Genomic DNA, 22,928 nt, shown 5'->3' on the forward strand with positions numbered 1-22,928 from the left:
AACTGTACACCAGGGCTTGTGAATAGTTCTAAAATATTAATAATCTGTTTGGTAGTTGAAAAAAATGGTGAATTATCATTAATATCCAGAATCTCAATCTCCAGACTGTGCAGCTCCAGGGGGTTCTCAGCCACAACCTCTAGATGCAGTAAACAGCTCAGGCTGGATCCACACAGAGTCTCCCTATCAATCCTCTCATATACAACCAGAGCTCCATTCTTCTGCTCTATAGAGAATAATCTGCTGCTTCCTTCTGATCCCAAACTCAGTCTCCTTGTATTAATATCAGGCAGATTTACCCCCAGATCCTGAGCGACATTCCCCACAACAGTCCCTGGATGAGACTCCTCAGCAATAGAATAACGCAGCTGCCCAGAGACCCAGCCCCAGCTACAAAGGAAAAGGGAGAAAGCTACTTGCCATTTCCAAGCCTTTACAAAGCTCTGATTGTCCATATCTTAAATCCTTCTTCTAAAATGTGTAGAAAATAATCATCATCCCTTCAATCCAAGTGTGTGAGCAGCAAAAATATAAATCCTAGGAAAGGGAAAATCCTGGTTTTCCTGCATTGAAATAATCCACAGGATTCTCATCGGAGCAGCAGCTCTTCTTTGTGTGAGAGGAAAAATGGGAGGGTGAATCACTGAGCCAGGGGGAGGAGAGCGCAGAGCTGACATGAGCCGGTCTCCTAACAAAAATCTGGATGACGTGTCTGCCCTCTTCTGGCCCTTAATAATAACTACAATATTGAATAAATATAACATAATGCAGTGTTGTACGAGCAGAAAATAAAAATAAAATGTCTGTGCTTCCTATTGCTAAGTGAATAAATTAGTCTTATTTATTATTAAAAAAGATATAATACTGATAATTGATTTAAGTAAGAAAAATAAGTAACTCTGAAAATTTTAGGTTTAAAAACTGTTGTGCTAACTATGGAAAGTCCTAGATTTCAAGTATAATAGTGCATGAAATATAACAGAATAATATATAACCACATTATGTAGAAGCTTTGGGGTAATATGTGGCACCGGACAAATAGCAAGGGATTTTAACATCCCTATGAATTTTACCAGTAGATTTTGTGATGATCCCTTGCTTCAAAGATAAAAATGTTTTATCGTTTTTTATACAAATTGTGTAGTGGCTATTTTAATAAAGAATTCAATATATATATGTAGATATATATATATATATATATATATATATATATATATATATATATATATATAGAGACATTTTAAGATCTGCCATGCGGTACGGTTACCCCAAAAATATTATTTTTTGTGTTGTGAAATTTAATGTGCACTATGTGCAAACTTCTCTAATATCACATTCACAAACTACTAAATAGCATGGGATCATGCATCTATAAAAGGTCTAGAGATTATCTAAAGGTTCCTAGAGGCAATGATCCTCTAACTGTAATACACATGCCAGTCTCTAATGTTGCCTATGAGATAAAAGTGTAAATAATGACACTTATATGAAAACATCAAATATTTTCAACTGAATTACAATATAAGCTTATGTTCACACAGAGTTTTTTGACGCGGAAACCGCGTCAGAGAATGCGGCAAAAGATGTCCGAAAATTCCTCCCATTGATTTCAATGGGAGGCGGAAGCGTTTTTTCCCGCGAGCAGAAAAACCGTCTCGCGGGAAAAATAAGCGACATGCCCTATCTTCGGGCGTTTACGTCTCTGACCTCCCATTGACATCAATGGGAGGCAAAGAAAGCAGATTTTGTAGCGTTTTTTTACCCGCGGCGCTCAATGGCTATGGGCGAAAAACGGCATGAAAAACGGCGTGTATGCAGAGCAAAATCTGATTTTCTGCCTGCAAAAAACTCTGTGTGAACCTACCCTTATCAATGAAATATTTACTGCAAGTGTTCTGGGAATTTACTAGCAGCTGTGCATTCCTGTAGGTGATCATAGACCTGAAGAGGTTGTCCCATCTAGACAACCCCTACTCTAATTTAGTCGAGTAGCTGATCACCACATGCAGCGTCAGACTGGAAGACCTTGGGCCCAACAGAGGAAAATCTCCTGAGGGCCCACTCTTCATCTATACAGAAAATTAGCATGTCCACTTTTAATTGTATCATAATCTTTGTTATCACTACACATACAGGACACTTAATCAATAAGATCTAATAGGTTATTTGTTAATCAACTCATAAGAAATAGACCCTAGTTGGCAATTGGTTATCTCCAAAGTCATCTCCAAATGCTAGATCTTTTGGGCACATTATTGTGTCAAAGTCTGGGCCAGTCCGACACTGTATTCAAGTGAATAAGAGCAGACCTGCTGTTCTGCAGCATTGCCGCTATGCTAAGTACAGAGCCAACTGCTTCCGGTTCCGTACATAGCATTATGTGGCATAATATCCGGTGCCCAGAGGCAGCCGGAGTGGCGAATCGGTGCGGGGTCCGGGTGTCGGACCTGCACCGATCATATACTGATGACCTATCCGGTAGGTCATCAGTTGTCAGAACGTGGAAAACCCCTTTAATCATAATTTCTATTCAAAACATCAGACACTTTTTTTCAGAAGATCTACATGGTTTTGCCCCCTGTGTTATAATCCTCCAGATGAATGCCCCATGGCTTGCTTGCCCAATAAAGGTCAGTGTAACAACTATGCATATTCTGAGATTACTGATAAAAATGGATCTACCGGTGAAAAGATCTGATCTGTAAGTCTAGAAATATGTAACAATAGCCATCTGGAATATTATAGCTCTTTATAGATGATAACATAAGAAAGTGTTAGAAGTCCAAGTGAGGAGATTCTCAATGCATTTCATAAAGTATGAAAAACATTTACATGATTCATTTATAGAAGTCCAAGTCAAGTGCTTATGTTTGTCCAGTTTGAAGAGTTTTGCTCATTTTCCTTTAGTATCCATTGTGTTGGAAGGACAGCAACGATCCACAAAGGAGAGAGCCCAGGGTAATGTGGCACCTAGGTCTATATAATAAAAAGGGTTCATATAGAGGACACCTCATCAGCACAGTATGCCCTAATAGTGGAGTACCCTAAGTACCTACAGCATCATCTGATGTTTCGGCATTAGTGACTATTCTATAATCACTGTCGGATTGTCATTAACGAACTCTGGGAAGACTGCGGGAGCTTTACACAGGCCGAAGGGCAATACTAGATATTCATAGTGTCCGTCACGGGTGTTAAATGCAGTCTTCCATTCGTCACCCCGGTGAATCGGTTAGGTTGTAAGCCCCACGCAGGTCTAGTTTCGAAAAAATCTTGACTCCTCGTATGAGATCAAAGAGTTCAGAAATCAATGGCAACAGATCTCTATTTTTTTACTGTGTGCATGCATTGTCTAGTGGGATGCGCGAGGAATAGCAGTCCATGGGTCTTGTTCCTAGAGGACCTGCTGAGTGGCGCCTGATGACCAGATGTCCTTTCTAAGTGAGTACTCATACTAACACGATGAGTGTACAGTATATACAGTATATGTTTAGCAATGTGGTTTTGTGTCTTTTATGTGCAAACCTCCCAAGTGTCCCTCTGTTGGATAGACGATCCTTACTTTTGACACATATCCCTCAGTCGCTCTGTTTTGCTTTGCTCCTTTTTGACTTGATCAAAAGCTTAGCATTAATACATTAACTATATTGATTCAAAAATCATCTGTCTGGTTCCTAACTGCATATTAGACACTTAATTTTATATTATTTAATGATTTGTTAAATGATTTGTTATATTAAAAATATTAAATAAAAATGGTTTTTGAGGTATTGTATAAATGTCAAAGTACTCAAGCACGTTGATTTTCATAAAAAATATATCTCTCATACAATGACCGATAGATGTCTGTATTTTACCTTTCAATAAGTTTTGACGTTTGTATGTGTATTGTGTAAATGTATGTATATGAGTATGTATACAGTATTTGCATTCATGTATAAATATGCATGTCTGCCTTTATCATTACACAATCCATCATTATGGTATAGTATAATATAATATAGTGTGCGTTTGGGTTCAAGTCTCATATGGCAGAGCCGTATGCACAGAAAATGTATGGAAGTGCACAGAGGCGATATAGGTCCCTAGTACGGAGATGCTCAGCCTTCATGCGCTTCCATACAGGCTCTGTCAGGTGCCACATGTATGGAGACATTCTCTCATAGAAACAGTGCTTCATATATATATATATATATATATATATATATATATATATATATATATATAAAATTCTAATTAAATTGTAAGCATAACAAGATATGTAGAGGCCAAAAGCGCTACTATGGGAGCATTATTAAGGCTCCTTAAAGAGGCTCTGTCACCAGATTTTGCAACCCCTATCTGCTATTGCAGCAGATAGGCGCTGCAATGTAGATTACAGTAACGTTTTTATTTTTAAAAAACGAGCATTTTTGGCCAAGTTATGACCATTTTTGTAGTTATGCAAATGAGGCTTGCAAAAGTCCAAGTGGGTGTGTTTAAAAGTAAAAGTCCAAGTGGGCGTGTATTATGTGCGTACATCGGGGCGTTTTTAATACTTTTACTAGCTGGGCGCTCTGAAGAGAAGTAACATCCTCTTCTCTTCAGAACGCCCAGCTTCTGACAGTGCAGATCTGTGACGTCACTCACAGGTCCTGCATCGTGACGGCCACATCAGCACCAGAGGCTACAGTTGATTCTGCAGCAGCATCAGCGTTTGCAGGTAAGATCGACTTACCTGCTAACGCCGAGGCTGCTGCAGAATCAACTGTAGCCTCTGGTGCCGATGTGGCCGTCACTATGCAGGACCTGGGGAAGTGACGTCACAGATCTGCACTGTCAGAAGCTGGGCGTTCTGAAGAGAAGAGGATGTTACTTCTCTTCAGAGCGCCCAGCTAGTAAAAGTATTAAAAACGCCCCGATGTACGCACATAATACACGCCCACTTGGACTTTTACTTTTAAACACACCCACTTGGACTTTTGCAAGCCTCATTTGCATAACTACAAAAATGGTCATAACTTGGCCAAAAATGCTCGTTTTTTAAAAATAAAAACGTTACTGTAATCTACATTGCAGCGCCTATCTGCTGCAATAGCAGATAGGGGTTGCAAAATCTGGTGACAGAGCCTCTTTAAGGATCTGAGAGATTACATGTTTACATGACGCCTTTCTTGCTGGCCGTATACACCACATGGGTTATACAGATAAGAAGCACAATAAATATTAACATCATAAAATTATCATACAGATCTGCAAGATCTATGCACACAATGTGGGAAATATTTATATCTGCTGCTATATATTCCCATAATCTAAAACGTCATGGACAACAGTAAAAACACTAAATACAACCTGCGAACCTATTCAAAAACCCTACAATGTTATATCTCTATGGCCTCATGCACACGACCATAGCCATGTGCACGGCCGTGATTTTCGGGTCAGCCGGCAGCGGATTGTCAGCCGCGAGCCACCCGCAAATCGCGGGCCATGCACATGGCCACAGCCATTATTTTCAATGAGCCCGGACCGCAGAACACGGCCGGAATAAGACATGTCCGTTCTTTCTGCGGTCCAGGCTCCCGGGCCATGCACGGACCGTAAAAACTACGGTCGTGTGCATGGCCCCATAGAAATGAATGGGGCCGCAATTCTCCGATGGATTTTTGGGGGAATTGCGGCCGCAAAAGCACGTTCGTGTGCATGAGGCCAAACACTGACAAGCTGATGTAAATATTCATTGAGTATACAAATTATTTGCTATCAACAAGTTTTTTTTATATAAAATTAAAACCAGTAAAATCCTATAATCCTACTGACAAATAAATAGGCCAATGACAGTCCAAATTATAACCGTTCAAGCAAACCAAAGAATAAACTATGTCTGAAGGCACCTTTTACCTGAGTGCAGAAATAAAGAAAATTATATGAGGTCAGAAAAAATTGCTGTACATTGATTAATGTAAGAACTATATATAAAACAATACTCCAAAAATATATAGTATAGCTATATATATATATAGTATAGCTATATATATATATATATATATATATATATATATATATATATATATAAAATGTCATAGTGCACATAATAGATCTCACCTGTTTAGGTTCACTACACCAACTGGAATCAGAAATATGTTCAGGCTCCCTTACTATATCCGATAACTGAGCCTTAGATAATGTAGAATGCGGAATGTCTGTGATAGGGGGGAAACAAGGCGGATAACAAGACCCCGGAGCTTCTGGTGGAGCCATCCGCACCTCCATGTACTTCAATGTCCCATCTGAGTTCAGGTAAAGGGTTGGTTTGTACTGATCCATATAAGTTGTGGAATATGATTTATCAGTAAAACAGAATCCACATCCAGAATAATAATTCTTTTTAAGGCACCTGACAAGTAATATAGTAAATGTGACCAGAAAAACTGCACTGATGGCCACAAGGGAGACAATAAGATAAAGAGTCAGGTCTGGGGTAGATTTGGCATTTGTAAGAAAGTCTTGAGATTTAGGACTTTCCTGAGCAATAGTGTCTAATATACTCACAATGATAGTGGTTGTAGTTGTCATAGAAGGTTCCCCATGGTCCCTGACGGCAATCACAAGTCGCTGCTCCGTGTTATCTGTCTCATGTAAACCTCGGAGAGTCCTGACTTCTCCTGTGTATTCAGAGATGTGGAATAAAGCAGGACTGGCAGACTGAACAAGACTATAGAGGAGCCAGGCATTGTGCCCAGAATCGATATCCACCGCAGAGACCTTACTGACTAAATAACCAGCAGCAGCAGATCGTGGAATGGTCTCTTGAGCAATGGTCTCCCCTGTATTCTCCGGGTATAAGATGGTGGGAGAGTTGTCATTTGTATCCAGAATAAATATGAAGACAGAAACATTGGAGGATAATTTTGGAGATCCAGAATCTTCCACTCTTGCTGTGATCTGCAGAACCTGGAATTGTTCGTAGTCAAAAGACCTTTGTGCATAAATCTTCCCGGTGTCGGAGTTAATGTAGACAAATGAAGAGACAGGAGAACCGTGGATGTGGCTCTCAGCGATGGAGTAAATGAGGTTTGCATTCGCTCCCTCATCCGGATCTACAGCAGACACTGTACATAACAGTCTGCCGGCCTCATTGTTCTCTGATATGAAGGCATTGTAGACGTTGTGTAGAAATGCTGGAGGATTATCATTAACATCAGAAATATTAAGACTGATAATAATCTGGCTGCTGAGAGATGGAGAGCCCAGATCAGATGCCGTCAGTATAATAGTATATTGTGAGACCTTCTCCCTGTCCAGATGTCCACTAGTGACCAGAGCATAACGCTGTGACATGGGTTGGCATGTGAAGGGCAAATCTGGTGATAAATTCAGTCTAATTTCTCCATTTTTACCAGAATCCCTATCTCTGACTGTGATGAATCCAACCACCGTTCCTATGGGGGCATTTTCTGGAACTGCATTATTTTTAGATATAAAACTTATTTCTGGAGTGTTATCATTGACGTCTTCTATTGTTACTTGGACAACACAGTGTCCTTCTTGTTTAGATGACCCTTTATCTACAGCTTTAACAAACAGTTCAAAAAAATTGTCACTTTCAAAATCCACAATCCCTTTGTTAAATATTTCCCCTGTATTAGGATTTAAATCAAATATTTTCTTTGCAGCTTCTAAAGTGCGATGATCAAAGGAAAATATAAATTCACTGTTTATACCTTCATCTAGATCAGAAGCATTGACTTTTACAATGGTAGTTTTCAGAGGAATATTTTCTGGAACATTTACCTTATACAGAGACTGATCAAACACTGGAGCATTATCATTAATATCTAATACAATGATTGTAATCTCAGTGGATCCTGATCTGGCTGGTTCTCCGCCATCTATAGCAGTGAGAATAAGATTGTGCTCCGCTATTTCTTCTCTGTCTAGAGTCTTTCCCAGCACTAATTCTGCAATAAGAGTTCCATCATTGCGCTTTTTTGTGGACAATGAAAAATATGGATTTGCTTTCAATATATACTTACTGACACTATTAATTCCTACATCTAAATCCTGAGCATTCTCTAAAGGAAATTGTTTACCTGAACTTGTTACTAGCTCAGTGATCTTTATAATCTGATTAGTGCTCGGAAATATTGGTGAATTATCATTAATATCCAGAATCTCAATCTCCAGACTGTGCAGCTCCAGGGGGTTCTCAGACACAACCTCTAGATGCAGTAAACAGCTCAGGCTGGATCCACACAGACTCTCCCTATCAATCCTCTCATATACAACCAGAGCTCCATTCTTCTGCTCTATAGAGAATAATCTGCTGCTTCCTTCTGATCCCAAACTCAGTCTCCTTGTATTAATATCAGGCAGATTTACCCCCAGATCCTGAGCGACATTCCCCACAACAGTCCCTGGATGAGACTCCTCAGCAATAGAATAACGCAGCTGCCCAGAGACCCAGCCCCAGCTACAAAGGAAAAGGGAGAAAGCTACTTGCCATTTCCAAGCCTTTACAAAGCTCTGATTGTCCATATCTTAAATCCTTCTTCTAAAATGTGTAGAAAATAATCATCATCCCATCAATCCAAGTGTGCGAGCAGCAAAAATCCTAGGAAAGGGAAAATCCTGGTTTTCCTGCATTGAAATCATCCACAGGACTCTCATCGGAGCAGCAGCTCTTCTTTGTGTGAGAGGAAAAATGGGAGGGTGAATCACTGAGCCAGGGGGAGGAGAGCGCAGAGCTGACATGAGCCGGTCTCCTAACAAAAATCTGGATGACGTGTCTGCCCTCTTCTGGCCAATAATATTAATTACAACTTTGTATTTTTATAGTAATACAGTATCTTTGGTATTTATAATATTGCATATCTTTACTGTGGCGAAAAAAAAGTGCTGAAACATTAGTGCACAAAAATAAAAGGAAAGCTATATTACTTATGACAAACATTTTATTTAACTATAATTTGTTTATTTTAATTATTTAATACCAGCACCTAACGTGTTAAAAAAAAATACTAGTTTCCTATGGAAAGTCAGGGACTAGATATCTAATAAAAATGTAAACATTCATTGGCCATTCACCAGTCAGAGAATTGCTACACTATTAGTTCCAGTAATGGTAAAGGCCCAGCCCACCAAGTATGGGAATTACAGTACCTAAAGCCCTAATACACAGCGATGATGACAATGATGATACTAAATGACCATTTATAGTCTGAACCAGATTATTCTAGTATCTTTTCGCTTGTTTAGCAAGGTACAAACAACTGAATCCCTCATATCAGGCCCTGCTCCGTTTTAGATACCAACACCTTGGTCTGTAATGCAGCACACAGCACAGGGAAATGACACTATCACTAACCACATGAAAAATCGAAAAATATTAGTAGTGCTCATTTGTTATTGCTAATGATAGTTTATTGTTGTATTGTTCATATAGGGGGTTTATTACAGGACCTAGTATTAGCACTAGCACTAATGCTATTCACAGACATCACAGGATACGCTACACATTAATATTTCATTGCATGTAATTATTAATAGTGCCCTCGATGAAAGTCGAGCGAATAAACAATTCTGTAACTTAAGTTTAAGTATAAAATATAAAAGAAGATTTGACCATGAATTTATATACAGATTGCATAAGATTATCGGGCACCAACTTTATATGCAGTTTAAAGGATCACACGGTTGGACTATAAACTGGACTTGATGGACTTCTGTCTTTTTTAATCGATGTACAAATGTAACATACTTTCTATTTTCATTAATATCACAATCATGCAGATATATAAGGAATAGATCGCCAGTTGCAATACCTGTGAGCAATGCACTAAGGTTATTTATAAGCACGAAATTAGTGTCCTTAGGAACCTAAAAGCAACATATGGGGGTGTTCTATGACACAATGTTACCTTATGACATTATTGTAACAGGGTGGAGCTTGCTATATAAAATATAATTTATACATATGCATCAAACAACCTAACAATACAAAATTAGAATCTAATTTAAGCCAGCAAGCTTTTAGGCCTGATGCAAACATTTCCGATGGTGTGGATAGCGATTTCTCAAAATATATAAAGCTATGAAAAAGTATTTGTGTTTACTCAGGTTGTCTTTGTCTTATATTACAAGAGTTATCTAACTAGCAAAAACAATGGAAAAACAGCAGCAAATGTTATAAAATAAAAAAAGAATCAGTACTCATCTCTTCTTTGTTCCACCGGCAATTCACAGCTGACGCTCCAGCGGTCCTCACAGCTTTTGTTTGCAAGCAGCCAGCAGCCAATAAGGGGCCTCAGTAGTCACATGCCGTATTCCTGGTATCATGGCTCTCATCACTGAGCGGTGATGCAAGGAGTATGGCAAGTGACCAGTGAGGCGTCTGATTGGCTGCACTGGTCACATGCTGCTGGCTTAAAAACAAGCATGGGGAGGACTATCAGAGAGTAAGTGCCGTACTGCCAGTGGAAAGAAGAAGAAAAGCTGAGTATTGATACTGTTTTTATTTTATAACATTTGCTGTTCTTTTTTTTTTTTTTTTACAAGTTGGATAACCCTATAGTTTTGTAGGACAAATATGTAAAATCTAAAAAATATGAATAGATATGTGTTCAGGATACTGTATTTACATTACAGAAAATGAATGACGCTATTTACCACTGAGGGGTATAAGGACAGGCAGGGGTCTCACTTATCAATGGTGTTGGTAAGAAATCTTCCTGCCTAAAGTTGCTCTTAAACTGGTCCTAAACATTAGATATATGTGGGCCTATTGTATTATCAGTGTAATCTAATGTATATAGGAGAACCCTGATTGTCCTCCAATGTCTCCTATAGGGGAAAGCACAGATAGAGCATGTTGGATTAAAACATGCTCAATCCTTTGCTCCTCAGTAGATAAGCAGAACCAGAAATCCAATCCACAATCTAATACCAGTCCCCATAAACCTAAATTATATAGACAATAATCTCAACCTGAGTTATAGCGTTCTGCTAGTCAATACAAGATGCACAATAAATAAAACGATATTGCTAACAATAGATCATTGAAGTTATCTACAGTACAATGTGTCAGCTTCTCCCGCCATGATCACTAACTCATATCATCTATAGGAGTATAGGAAGCAGACGCCAGGTGGGTAAAGGCAGATATTTTAGCAGGGGAACAGGTATAAGGGAGCAGAGGTAAGCCCCTCTGCCCCTCAGACATCAGAATTATAAATGGCGCATGGTAGGTGTGCGATCAAGTTATACCTCTGTATTTGATAGAAGTGGACACGGACACAGCGAAAAAACAACTGACAATGCCGGATAGATACAATTATAGGTACAAAATAAAAAAACAATTACTGAAAAATACAATTGAGGAATGATTAAATTGGGGCGATTTATCAAAACTGGTGCAAAGGAAAAGTGGAGCAGTTGCCCATAGAAACGATACAGGTTTCAACTTTCAATTGTATAAGTGAATATCAAGAATGAAAGAATGAAAGAATGAAAACTGGAATTTGATTGGTTACTTTATTCTTTCATGAGTTATTTACAAGTTTCTGACCACTTATAAAATGTGTTCAAAGTGCTGCCCATTGTGTTGGATTGTCAATGCAACCCTCTTCTCCCACTCTTCACACACTGATAGCAACACCGCAGAAGAAATGCCTCCCGATCTGACCCCCTTAGACTTTTATCTTTGGGGTCATCTGAAGGCAATTGTCTATGCTGTGAAGATACGAGATGTGCAGCAACTGAAACTACGGATACTGGAAGCCTGTGCTAGCATTTCTTCTGCGGTTTTATAAGTGGTCAGAAACTTGTAAATAACTCATGAAAGAATAAAGTAACGTTAAAACCAAGCACACCATTGTTTTTCTTGTGAAATTCTCGATAAGTTTGATGTGTCACATGACCCTCTTCCCATTGAAAAAACTAAAGTTGGATACAAAATGGCCAACTTCAAAATGGCCACCATGGTCAACACCCAGCTTGAAAATTTTCCCCCCTCCCATATACTAATGTGCCACAAACAGGAAGTTAATATCACCAATCATTCCCATTTTATTTAGGTGTATCCATATAAATGGCCCACCCTGTATAATAATGTGTAACATTCATTATAGCAAAAAATGCCATATTTATTAGATCCTATTCCATATGCTGCAATGCACAACAGAGATTGTCATCACTTAAATCCATCCCTATCCCCCATGGGACTCAATCTTATTTCTCTATCTCAGACACTAGTGCCAATTTCATAAGAAGCCACAGATCATCAGTGCTTCAATGGAACAGGGCGAACCACTGAGACACTTACTAAGTCTAGTACAATGATGACACCTAAACATCAGATAGTCAAATAATATTTATCAATTTTGCTATTTGATATCTAAAAAAAGAAATGACATAAAGAACATAAACATCACCTGATAGCAGAGAGCTTTATAATAAATGTATCCATTAAAATATGATATTTGGTATATATACTACTTGTAAGTATCAGGGGCATAGGCTATTTTTTCCGGCAACAGTGCAGAACCTATACCTGGGCCTACTGTGTAAACACCAATGATGCCAATGGCCGAAATATGTAAAGGTTGTATATAGACAAGCATAGCTTTATACTAATGTGTATAGTCAGACAATAGTCAGATAGTGTGTATAGTCAGAAATACTATATATATATATATATATATATATATATATATAGTAAAACAGACGATCCAGCAGCACCGGGTAGGAGATGTGGGTGCAAGCCCGTGGGAGCAGACCAAGTTCCCAGCTATACAGAAATCCAAAAAACAGGCAGCACACCGCAGTATCATTTAAAAAATGAGGGTACTTTATTGCCCCATGTGCAATATTTTTGGGATTTATATATATATATATATACATATATATATATATATATATATATATATATATATATATATAGTATTTCTCATTATACACACACACACACACATATATATATATATATATATATATATATATATATATATATTCATATATATTCTCAGAGCATACATGTGTGCAATTAACTTTATATGTCATTGATGTATGTATTAGATAAATTGGATTTTAATTCACTTAGACGATCTGAAGATCTTGTTCTGATTGCCAACCCTCTATCTATGTTTCATAAATATTTTTAAGCTAATTTCAAGAAGCTGCTGTACTGTACCTCTGATTTCACAACAATAAAAGAAATACACAAGTAAAAAGTTAAATATTGCAGTAAAAAAAATAAAAAAAGCTTTAGAAAATGTAATTACGGGAATATATTGAGGGGGTTTCTCACCTGATTAAGCTCACCAAACCAATTTAAATTAGAAGTTTTTCCAGACTCCGTTACCTGAGAACTATTCTGGGATTTAGATAATGTTGAATGAAGAATATCTGTTGCTGGAGGGAAACAAGGCGGATAACAAGACCCTGGAGCTTCTGGCGGAGCCATCCGCACCTCCATGTACTTCAATGTCCCATCTGAGTTCAGGTAAAGGGTTGGTTTGTACTGATCCATATAAGTTGTAGAATATGATTTATCAGTAAAACAGAATCCACACCCAGAATAATAATTCTTTCTAAGGCACCTGACAAGTAATATAGTAAATGTGACCAGAAAAACTGCACTGATGGCCACAAGGGAGACAATAAGATAAAGAGTCAGGTCTGGGGTGGATTTGGCATTTGTAAGAAAGTCTTGAGATTTAGGACTTTCCTGAGCAATACTGTCTAATATATTCACAATGATGGTGGCTGAAGTTGTCATAGAAGGTTCCCCATGGTCCCTGACGGCAATCATAAGTCGCTGCTCCGTGTTATCTGTCTCATGTAAACCTCGGAGAGTCCTGACTTCTCCTGTGTATTCAGAGATGTGGAATAAAGCAGGACTGGCAGACTGAACAAGACTATAGAGGAGCCAGGCATTGTGCCCAGAATCGATATCCACTGCAGAGACCTTACTGACTAAATAACCAGCAGCAGCAGATCGTGGAATGGTCTCTTGGGCAATGGTCTCCCCTGTATTCTCCGGGTATAAGATGGCGGGAGAGTTGTCATTTGTATCCAGAATAAATATGAAGACAGAAACATTGGAGGATAATTTTGGAGATCCAGAATCTTCCACTCTTGCTGTGATCTGCAGAACCTGGAATTGTTCGTAGTCAAAAGACCTTTGTGTATAAATCTTCCCGGTGTCGGAGTTAATGTAGACAAATGAAGAGACAGGAGACCCATGGATGTGGCTCTCGGCGATGGAGTAAATGAGGTTTGCATTCGCTCCCTCATCCGGATCTACAGCAGATACTGTACATAACAGTCCGCCGGCCTCATTGTTCTCTGATATGAAGGCATTGTAGACGTTGTGTAGAAATGCTGGAGGATTATCATTAACATCAGAAATATTAAGACTGATAATAATCTGGCTGCTGAGAGATGGAGAGCCCAGATCAGATGCCGTCAGTATAATAGTATATTGTGAGACCTTCTCCCTGTCCAGATGTCCACTAGTGACCAGAGCATAACGCTGTGACATGGGCTGGCATGTGAAGGGTAAATCTGGTGATAAATCCAGTCTAATTTCACCATTTTTACCAGAATCTTTATCTCTGACTGTGACGAATCCAACCACGGTTCCTATCGGGGAATTCTCAGGAACTGCATTATTTTTAGAAGTAAAAATTATTTCTGGGGTGTTATCATTTACATCTCTGATATCCACCTGAACCACACATCGTCCTTCCAGCTTAGGTGATCCTTTGTCTCCTGCCTTCACAAATAATTCATAAGATTTTGCTACCTCAAAATCCACAGATCCTTTTACAAATATTTCACCAGTTTGTGAATTTATATCAAATATTTGTTTTGCAGATTCCAAGGTATGGTGATCAAAGGAATAGGAAACATCTCCATTTGCATCGTCATCTAGATCTGTGGCATTTAGTTTTATAATGAGTGTTTTTTGGGCTATATTTTCCAGCACTTCTACCTTATAGCTTGGCTGCTGGAAAACGGGAGGATTATCATTAATATCTAAAACTATAATTGTTATCTCAGTGGATCCTGATCTGGCCGGTTCTCCCCCATCTATAGCAGTAAGAATAAGCTTGTGATCCGCTTTCTCTTCTCTATCTAGAATTTTTTCCAATACCAATTCAGCAATAAGAGTTCCATCATTGCGTTTTTTTTCTAATAAAGAAAAATATGGATTTTGATTCATTTTATACTGCCTGACACTGTTTTTTCCTATATCGAAATCAGTAGCAGCTTCTAGAGGGAATCTAACTCCCGGACTTGTGATTAATTCTGTAATTTTTATAATTTGATCAGAAACTGAGAAAATAGGTGAATTATCATTAATATCCAGAATCTCAATCTCCAGACTGTGCAGCTCCAGGGGGTTCTCAGCCACAACCTCTAGATGCAGTAAACAGCTCAGGCTGGATCCACACAGACTCTCCCTATCAATCCTCTCATATACAACCAGAGCTCCATTCTTCTGCTCTATAGAGAATAATCTGCTGCTTCCTTCTGATCCCAAACTCAGTCTCCTTGTATTAATATCAGGCAGATTTACCCCCAGATCCCGAGCGACATTCCCCACAACAGTCCCTGGATGAGACTCCTCAGCAATAGAATAACGCAGCTGCCCAGAGACCCAGCCCCAGCTACAAAGGAAAAGGGAGAAAGCTACTTGCCATTTCCAAGCCTTTACAAAGCTCTGATTGTCCATATCTTAAATCCTTCTTCTAAAATGTGTAGAAAATAATCATCATCCCATCAATCCAAGTGTGCGAGCAGCAAAAATATAAATCCTAGGAAAGGGAAAATCCTGGTTTTCCTGCATTGAAATCATCCACAGGACTCTCATCGGAGCAGCAGCTCTTCTTTGTGTGAGAGGAAAAATGGGAGGGTGAATCACTGAGCCAGGGGGAGGAGAGCGCAGAGCTGACATGAGCCGGTCTCCTAACAAAAATCTGGATGACGTGTCTGCCCTCTTCTGGCCAATAATTATAACTACAACTATATATATATATATATATATATATATATATATATATATATATATATATATATATATATATATATAAAACTGCCATTTGCCTAGGCTTTACCTTTATTTACATTCATTTTAAAGATTACATTGTGAGCATTTAAGATGCCACAAGGACCCTACAGTTCTCTTGGTACTCTATTGATCTGTTCCAATGGGCGGTTTTATTTTTTACATAAACATATATATAATGCGTCTTGCAAACCATTTGATTTATAAATAATATTTAGTGCAATAAAACTGTCCTTAAAATTGTAGTTACATTTTTACGGCATTTTTAAGTATAAGCTCTGACTATAGTAGACTTATCCTCTGACTAGAAGATTTTCTAAATTGCACATGTATTTTTGTACATTATTGAATATTTAAAGTTTTTTATAAAAATGTGTTTTCATTTTAACCATAAATATTAAATTAAATAGTTTCTTATATTTTAGCAATTGTAACCACAGCAGCAAAGTTTGATTCTGTTATTCTTAATACATAAAAAATCCAATCTAAAATTTCTGAGACTATAAAGTATAATGAGAAGAGTGGATTACAGACACAAAAACATCCTGTGATACAGAATAAAAAAAATAGAGAATGAGTTGAAGCGGTTGTCTCGTCTCTAGGATGTGCCATTAATGTTTGTTTGGTGGGGGATCCAAACGCTGTCTCCCTTTGCTGACCACTCGTAGTGGCAGCTTCGCTAGGTAAGCATCTTCCCCTTTAGTCTCCTGTCAGCTCTGATTTCTTTTTTGGAGGCTTTATAGTCAGCTATTAAGTATATACAAGCAGGTTAGAAAAATGATTATTGTGCACACTCCTGTACTATACAAGTTTTTAAATATAATTGGAGGTAAACTTTACAGGTAAGAGTATTAGTACGTTTATTATTTAAATATTTTGTGCTTACAAAAATTTTGGCTATGCCTGGAAAAACTCCAGCAAGTGTCATTAGTTGAGGTTCAATCCATAGAATTTCCACTATTCAATAATGACTCAACCAATAGAATAAAAATGAGATGAAGCAGGTAAAAAGGAACACAGTTATTGATCTGCCACTGAAAAAAAAATAAGTAAAATTATATGCACAGTATGTGGCCTTAATGTAACAATATATACAATATCTTTTTTTTTTGCATTTAACTCATAATAAAAGTTAATAGAAATTGAAGGGTTACTTATGCGTATGGCAAAATGGCACCTAAAAAATACAGCTCATCTCTCAGAAAACAAGATCTCCTACAGTTAAGTTGACTATATATCAATAATGGCTGTTCTGGCTAGTAATGTGAACAGGCAAGAACAAAAATATTCTATGTAAACAAGTACAGCACCCACGTTTTCTGGCAGTTAGAGGGTTAAATTACAGACTTTGAGACTTTGCAGCATACATCGGCCATGTTCCTCCTTTTGGTAAAAATGGCACGAAAATATATTTATGTCATTGTTACAAACACGCAAAAAAAAAAACAAACGCAAAAATGATGACAAAAATGTCACTGGTGCCATTATTGGTGTATAGTCTATTGGGAGGATGAAAGAAGTTGAGGCATAAGGGGGTCCACTGAGATAAAATTGCCCTAGGGCCCACATAAAGCCTGGAGTCGGCCCTGATAATAATAACTGATGGTGGAAGGTGAAATTACAGTAGCTGACGTGTCCGGTTACCCTTGACATGATATAATTTTGCCTAATGCCGAAATAGATGTTGTAACGGAATTGTAGCTTGTGCAATCTGTGTGGACAATACAATGATGTTACAGTCACCAAACCACAATATAATTGTTATTTTATTACTGTTATCTAGGAGTATATGAGCATTTGACAAGTTTCAAATTGTATACAGTGAAATGGTGTAGTCATTTCTACAAGAATTTAAAAAAAAATATATATAAATGGCTTCCAAAGAATTATACTAAATATTCTAGTTTGAACAAAATCAGTTATTTTAGTTCTGCAATTGTATCTCAATGAATCTTGCTTTATTTCCATATCTGCACTGACCGGGAGTGCACTAAGATCGAGTCCTAGGGATGTGTGACCTGTGTAGGGTGCATCATCCGCCACTACTGATCATCACTGGACCTGATGGCCTGGGCAGTCGGAACTTTCACCCTTGATCCAAAATTTGGTGCATGAGCCTGGACATAAGCAGCTACTTAGGATGCAGCTACATGCGTTATATGGGCACTTACTGCAATGTTTATTGGGCACTGTATAAGTATATCATCTGACACTATAGAGTACACTACGGAGGACTTTACTAGAAAGTATCCCACATGGCACAAAATAACCTAATGCCAGCCTTAAATACACTACAAAATAAGCTGTATAGGACACATACTGCTTCCGCAAAGCATGGCCAATGTTAGTCTTGGTGCACACTGGCTTCATGGCTTTTATTTTTATAGTAGCTACGGCACCTAGCAGATCTTGACAGATCCTATTGACTTATATTGTCTCTTTTTACTGAATAATATAGAGCATCATCCCATACCATGTTAGTCGTCATAAAGCAGAAAAGAGCTAATGTAAGTGCGAACAGGGCCTTAATGTATTCAAAATGGTTACATCTATTGCATGTTTACAGTATGTACCAAAATACTGTGGATATTACTTTAGATAGAAAAGATAGAAAATAATATTAAGCTGTAATTGATTAAGATCCATATGGAATATTACAGATTCTCTTACCATAATTAATCGGATGTCATGGTTGCAATATTTTATTGGTTATTATCTTTTGTATAACAGCCATAAAAACAGTGCATGTAGGGTTATAGTTACAGCAAGTCATTTACTAGATACAGAATCTAAATTTACTAAAAATTATCAATTGTCCCATAACATGCACAGGCTCAACTATCTAATACCCTCATCGTAACAGTTTCAATTTTAATATTTTTTTTAAAAAGTAGCAGAAAGTTTACAGTCACAGAGGATATATTCATAAAATGAAGCTTTAATCTATATATACAATATGTGGAGATATGATTGCTTGAAGTTACAGATTAAAAGCTTTAGACTGCACTATATTACCAAATACATACTACGTGGCATGAATAGTGGCTGTTGGGGGTGTAGGGGATGCACTGTAGATGTAGAGAATGCACGATGACACATTTACCCCCTTACAAACTAAACGATTATGTTTGTATTCAGAAATAGTGTATGTGATGATGTGGCACTTTATGGTACTTTATACTGACTAGATGTATTCCAATGCATTGTATGCATGCCTGCACTATTTTCTGCTGCCACTGTACCACAGACTAGAAGAAGAGCTGAGATACAGGAAGTAAGTCAGAGTGGCCTGAGACCACATGGAGTGCTTTGGGAGCCTGTGTAGCTCAGTCAGGAGAATGTAGTCCCCAGGGAGCTGGCTCTATTAAAAAAGTCAAAGCTGGTAGTGCTTGTGCAGTAAGTGCATATGTGAGTGAGAACTTCTGTGAGAATGAGCAGAGGTCTGAGCCTAGCTAGTCACCAAGAAACACGTCAGTGGGCTAAAGAAAAAGGCATAGAGAAAGGGTGATGAAAACCTGAGGAGGACTGGAGACTGTGAGCCCACTGTGTGAGGATAGTGAGGCTGAGAATGGGGTACTGGAAGCCATCAGAGGGGTCATTAGGAAATTGACAGAGAACGGCAGAGGCTCGTTAGTCTGATAGTCTGTTTGCAATTGAGCCCCTGGAATCAAGGAGTGTAAATACAAGTTACTGGTAAATTGCACTGTGTGTGGTTTGAACCAGTTAAAATGATACTCTTAAAGAGGCGGTACCCCTGTTTACTGTGTTTAAATGGACCTCTCTCTGTATAAAACCACAAGTGTGAAGCTACAAAGCGCGCACAGCCGATAGTCAGGTGGACTCCGGAAATGGGTAGTGACTAACTAGCAGACATCCCTGGAGGCTCCAGGGCATTCTTATATAAGTGACTAGTGCAACCTTTCGATTTAATGCCTTGGTGGTGTATGATGTGGCAGGGAGCCACCTCCCTTAGACGCATCGCTGCATGAAGGTTCATACAAAAGCTGGCAGCCATCTTGTTCACTAGGCCTCAACCAAAGACCATACAACTTGCTGTTCTTTTCTAATGTTGAAGAAACTGTGCCCACTGTGAGAGTAACAGCCAAGTATTGTACTTCAGGAAGAGACTGTAACCATTAAGAATTGTATCATAATTTATGAGTAACCACCAAGCTTGCTGTCTCAATTGAGAAATAAGAGAAGTCCTGTTTCCCACCTGAAAATTGTGTTGGTACGTTCCTGCAGGGACAGTACTACACGCCTGTCCTTACCATCAGCCCATTACATATAAATCTTTAGACACAGTGATTTTTACCCACACTCCGTCTCCATGACCAATATAGAATCTGAAAGGAATTTGAACTAGACATGTTTTCATCAGAACCTAGCAATAGTGCAAACGCAGGCTTTAGTCCTGTAATATCAAGTGATGGTAATAGTGAACAACAAGGACAATCCCTGTAGATAAAAACTCTCCATGGCATTATAGACCCATCCTAACATATTTCCAGGCTGCTCTGATGCAACAACGGACAAGAACTAGGACAATATCATCCAGGATTTACTACATATACGAATGATAAATCCAATTCTTGTATCCACTCAAAGAAAGCAATGGCATAAAATGATATGACAAGCAACGAGGTCTATTTAAGAGAAAATAAATAGGAAATTTTAAATGTTTCCTATAGAAAGCAACTGAACTCTATTTGTCGCGCCCCAACGGAGAAGATCATATCTAAGCAATTACTGTTCAATAAATCACCAACTAAGTGGATCAATATTGTTAACATAAAATAACATATAACACAATATTTACATCAATAATTCACTATAAGTCCCTTATTATGGGACCATGTAGCCAATGCATAGTATAAATACAGACAGAGCTAGATCAAAATGGTGCAAAATGTAACTTCTGATTAACCCTTTCACGACTGCAGATATGTAAATATACATTGTAAAAGGATATTTAAATATGGCACCCGCTCACAGGCAGAGCGGGTGCCATAGCTGACAGGTCCCTGCTGTGTTGGACAGCAGGGATCCAGCGGCAATGCTTCCGATCAGAAAAATTTCTGATCGCAAGCATTTAACGCCTCAGATGCCAGTGTCAGATGTGACCAGCGGCATCTGAGGGGTTTTAACGGTCTCTTTCACTTCAGGGCCAGTCACCGGCTCCAGCGCGGCGAGATCGCGGGAGCCGGTGTACTGCTCTAGCAGCTGGGAGCCTTGTGAACGCTCCCAGCCCTGCTAGAAGATTGCTAGGCAGATCTCAATAGCAATGCACTGATTTTGCCATTGACTACAATACTATGATATTGCAGTCTTTGGCTTAAGCGATCTAATGATCGCAGGTTCAAGCCCCCTAGGGGAGCTAAATAAAATTAGAAAAAGTTTTTATAAAATATAAAAAATAAATAAAAAAATTAAAATATATTGCATATAAAAATAAATAAACATAAACACATTAAGTATCCCCGTGTCCAAAAATGGCCGAACTATAAAAATATAAAAAAAATTATCCAATACGGTGAACGCCGAAGCGGGAAAAAAGGTCACAATAGTGGAATCGCAGTTTTTTTGCTACTTCAACTACCACAAAAAATTCATTAAAAAATGATCTAAATGCCCGACATTGGCCCAAATGGTATTAATAAAAACAACATCTTTCCATGTACAAAAAGACGCCTTAGACAGCTCTGTACACAGAAATAAAAAAGTTATGGGGTTCACAATATGGTGATGCTAAAAAAAATTTGTTTCTTTCAAACTTTTAAATTTTTCTAAAGGTACTAAAACATAAGAAAAACTATATAAATTTGGTATCACCGCGATCGTACTGACCCGCAGAATAAAGATAATATGTCATTTTCACCGTACAATGTACACTGTAAAAACTAAACCCATAAGAAAATGGAGAACTGCTGTTTTTTTCCAATTCCACCCCATTCTGAATTTTTGTACAGCTTCCCAGTACATCGCACAGAATATTAAATAGTACCATTAGAAAGTACAACTTGTCCCGTAAAAATTAAGTCCTCATATGGCTGTGTCAACAAAGAAATATAAAAAGTTTATGACCTTTTGAAGGTGGGGAGGAAAAAACAAAAGCATAAAAACAAAAAATGAGTCGGGTCCTGAAAGGGTTGATGGTACATAAACCTATCAAATCATATGATCGTAGGATCCATCCAAGACAAGCTCCAAATGCTAAACAAGTGCCAGATTATAGAATAGGCAAAAGGGGTATTTGCATGTTGGCTTCCACCACCCATCCCCCCACATTAGTCTAGACTTAGATTAATTATTTAGGAAATTTATAGCTGTGGTACTATTTAGAACATTTTTAGAATTATTATTTGAGCAGCACATAGTACTATTATTTGGGCACTTCATATCATCAACACTTTCAAAAGCAAAAAGCAAGGAATTAGAGATGACAAGCCCACAATCACAATGGGACACATTTGTCTAGGTGTAGTTTACAATTATTTGACAGTAAACTATGTGAGGATCAAAAAAGAAGTTCCTCCAAAATTTCACAAAAATATTAGACATTTCCATTATAAATACAGGTTATATATGTAGTAGTTTTGAGTAAAAAGGTTGGTAGACTGTACTCTGCAGTGACTATTTAATATTTATATATGTCATCCATGCTACATGTAGCTGGAGGACATCACAAAAAGACAAACTAGGACCATGACACAAAAGTATATCCCATACATATACTTACACACTAAGAACACTACTATGGACATAGTCTATTGGCCTAAAAAAGGATTATGCCTTTTTCTTCTGAATATAAATATATGTCATATACTATAGAAATAATTGCAACATTGGATAAGCCCATAGCATATGTGTGAAT

The 22,928-nt window shown here is 38.1% G+C and overlaps 1 protein-coding gene across 1 annotated transcript in view; it reads right to left on the reverse strand.

Moving 5' to 3' along the window:
- LOC142750339 (uncharacterized) overlaps positions 1-22,928 on the reverse strand; it is a 127,873-nt gene that overhangs the window by 101,152 nt on the left and 3,793 nt on the right. The window contains exons 2-4 of the mRNA XM_075859337.1: positions 20,054-20,181; positions 13,289-15,656; positions 6,088-8,523 (exon numbers count right to left, since the gene is read on the reverse strand). Coding sequence (XP_075715452.1) covers positions 6,088-8,523; positions 13,289-15,656; positions 20,054-20,181 — 4,932 coding nt within the window. The remainder of the gene's footprint in view (positions 1-6,087; positions 8,524-13,288; positions 15,657-20,053; positions 20,182-22,928) is intronic.

This window comes from Rhinoderma darwinii, chromosome 3 (assembly GCF_050947455.1).
Source record: "Rhinoderma darwinii isolate aRhiDar2 chromosome 3, aRhiDar2.hap1, whole genome shotgun sequence".
Taxonomy (NCBI): domain Eukaryota; kingdom Metazoa; phylum Chordata; class Amphibia; order Anura; family Rhinodermatidae; genus Rhinoderma; species Rhinoderma darwinii.